This window comes from Clupea harengus, chromosome 1 (assembly GCF_900700415.2).
Source record: "Clupea harengus chromosome 1, Ch_v2.0.2, whole genome shotgun sequence".
NCBI lineage: Eukaryota > Metazoa > Chordata > Actinopteri > Clupeiformes > Clupeidae > Clupea > Clupea harengus.
Genome location: NC_045152.1, coordinates 27,325,087 through 27,327,586, shown reverse-complemented (window position 1 = coordinate 27,327,586; position 2,500 = coordinate 27,325,087). Strand labels below are relative to the sequence as shown.

The window sequence follows — 2,500 nt, the reverse complement described above, 5'->3', positions numbered from 1 at the left end:
TGGAGGGCGATAGTGAGCAGAGAGGCCAGATTACACCTGAGGGAGAGAGAGACATAGGGCATAGTTTTAATCAACAACTATCCGGATGCAAACGCAAGTGTAAATCACTGGGCCGGCTGAAATGAAATACAATTAGGGTAATACACTTTGTAAAATCGTTCGATATAGTCGTTCGATAAAATTGTTCGATAAAATCGTTCGATAAAATCGTAGCTAGCTAATCACCGAAATTCAGACCAGTGCCAAGGCTAGTGACAAACAAGCAGCACAGCGGGGCAGCGCTGCACAGCATAGGAAATGGATATGTTCATATGGGATGGCAAAGGCCATGTGACAAGCCAAACAAGAGTCAATAACACAATAACACAAGGAAAACTTTGGTATTTTTCAACCTGGGCCCTATTTTTAGATCGTTAATTGTCCTTAGTAAACATTTGGACCCAAAAAGATCTAAAAATAGGGCCCAGATTGATTTCATTTACTCATTAAAGTATAGTATTAACAAATTAATGAATTGTATATTTTGCCATTTCATAAACAGTGAAGACAACATTGAACTATAAGCAGTCCCATACTCACTGTAAGTTAAAATGACTGTATGAAAATGAGTGCATTTCTAGTGCAATGTCCTAATTTTCTACACCTCTCTGTCTTTTTCCAATTGAATTAAACATTAGAAAGTGTTTTTAATGGAGGAAAGCATCATTAAATAGTGACACAAGGAAGCACAGAAGGCAATTACACGAAATGTCCCATAATTCTCTACTCCAACTGAAAAAACATGGTGAATACCTGAACAACCATCTGATACGCGATGACATTAACACTCTAAAGCGTGCGACTCCCTCCTTTCTCCTTCCTCCGAGCTATAATGGCTAAATACTGAAAATACCCCATTTGGTAACATACACCAGGGAAAACAGAGTGAAGTAAAGTAAAACTCCAATCTGCTCTAACAGACCCCAGGGACTTGTCCACCTACACACCAGGTGTCCTCAACACTCTTTCTCTAGAGTAGACGGCCGTGTCTGCGTAGACTTCTCGGTGTCGACTGTACTGTACCTGTCTCGAACAGCAAAGTCCTTCTGCTGCTCCAAGGCGTGGACAAACGTCACCAGAAAGTGCTTATTATTCAGGAGAGTGGAGAAGAGGGTGATGCCCTCCTCCATGTTTGGTTTACATGTATCTGAGGCCTAGGGAGTAAAGAAGTCCACATGGTTAGTCTTTGTCTAGGTTAGACTAGTCTTGGTTTTAGCACGAGATAGTCATGCTATTCCTGTACCTGCATCTGGGTTTGTATTGCCTAGTTAGGCCTGGTTAACACTGGTTTACAACTGTGCTAATAATGTTTCTAGTCTCTCTGCATCTGACCCACTAAAGGGTGTGTGTGTGTGTGTGTGTGTGTGTGTGTGTGTGTGTGTGTGTGTGTGGTTGGGACCAGCATGCTCAGTCTGAGTAGTTTAGTGGAAGGCTCCCCGTGGACTCTGTCCATATGCTGAAGCTGAACATGCAGACAGAACGAGAGCGAGACAGTGAGCATGTCTGTTCACTCTCTCTTTCTCTCTTTCTCTCTTTTTGTGTGTGTGTGTGTGTGTGTGTGTAGGTGTGCCTGCGCGCAAGTGTACAGAATGATGGATGTTCTGATCTCTCATGTATCCCCTACAGCCCTGAGTCAAGCAGTTGGCTCCTCAACCACTTCATCACCATCACACACACACACACACACACACACACACACACACACACACACACACACACACACACACACACACACACACACACACACACACACACACAGGAACACAGAATGCAGACACGGCACAATTCTGAAAGGACAACAGAAACTATGTCACCAAGGCAACATAAACAGAAATGTTATAAAAAGCATCTCTCTGAAGTTTGGGGAAATTCTGGACTGCACAACATGCACACACCGTCCAAACCAACACGCTTCACGGGAACAAAGAAGAAGGGAGAGTAAAACAGGAAGGATGAGCGCTAACCAAGGAGAGGAAGAGGAGGAGGAGGAGGAGGAGAGGAGGACATGACTAATGAGGAGGAATGAAGGGATGAGGAAAAACAAACGAAAGGAGCAAGAGGTGAGGAGGGGGCGGAGCCTACCTGCCAGTCCTGAAGCAGGGGGTGTGTCTCGGGCACTGCACGAGGACCCTGGGGGTCGTTCTCATATACCGGCTGCACCAGACTCCTTTCATAGTCTGAACACATCTAGACACACACACACACACACACACACACACACCAATTATGCTGAGGTAATGTTAACCATAAATGAGAATGACATTTTCAAGAGCAAACATGCTGGGATACTGGGAGTCCAGTCGAATCAGTGATGCAAGTAAACTGTAGTTGCCCTGTCCTTTCCAGTAAAACAGTGTCTTTACACTTTATACCGTGTAAAAGCACTTCTCCTAACCAGTAATCAGTGCTAGCATCTGCTGAGTCTTGTAATGCTATTTCCTACCAGTGGACTCCAGGATGA

General features: G+C 44.4%; 1 protein-coding gene across 1 annotated transcript in view; it reads right to left on the bottom strand.

Annotated features, from left to right (window-relative positions):
• plxnd1 (plexin D1) overlaps nt 1–2,500 on the bottom strand; it is a 52,993-nt gene that overhangs the window by 10,298 nt on the left and 40,195 nt on the right. The window contains exons 23-25 of the mRNA XM_031574223.2: nt 2,122–2,226; nt 1,063–1,193; nt 1–36 (exon numbers count right to left, since the gene is read on the bottom strand). The exon at nt 1–36 is cut by the window's left edge and continues 163 nt beyond it. Coding sequence (XP_031430083.1) covers nt 1–36; nt 1,063–1,193; nt 2,122–2,226 — 272 coding nt within the window. The remainder of the gene's footprint in view (nt 37–1,062; nt 1,194–2,121; nt 2,227–2,500) is intronic.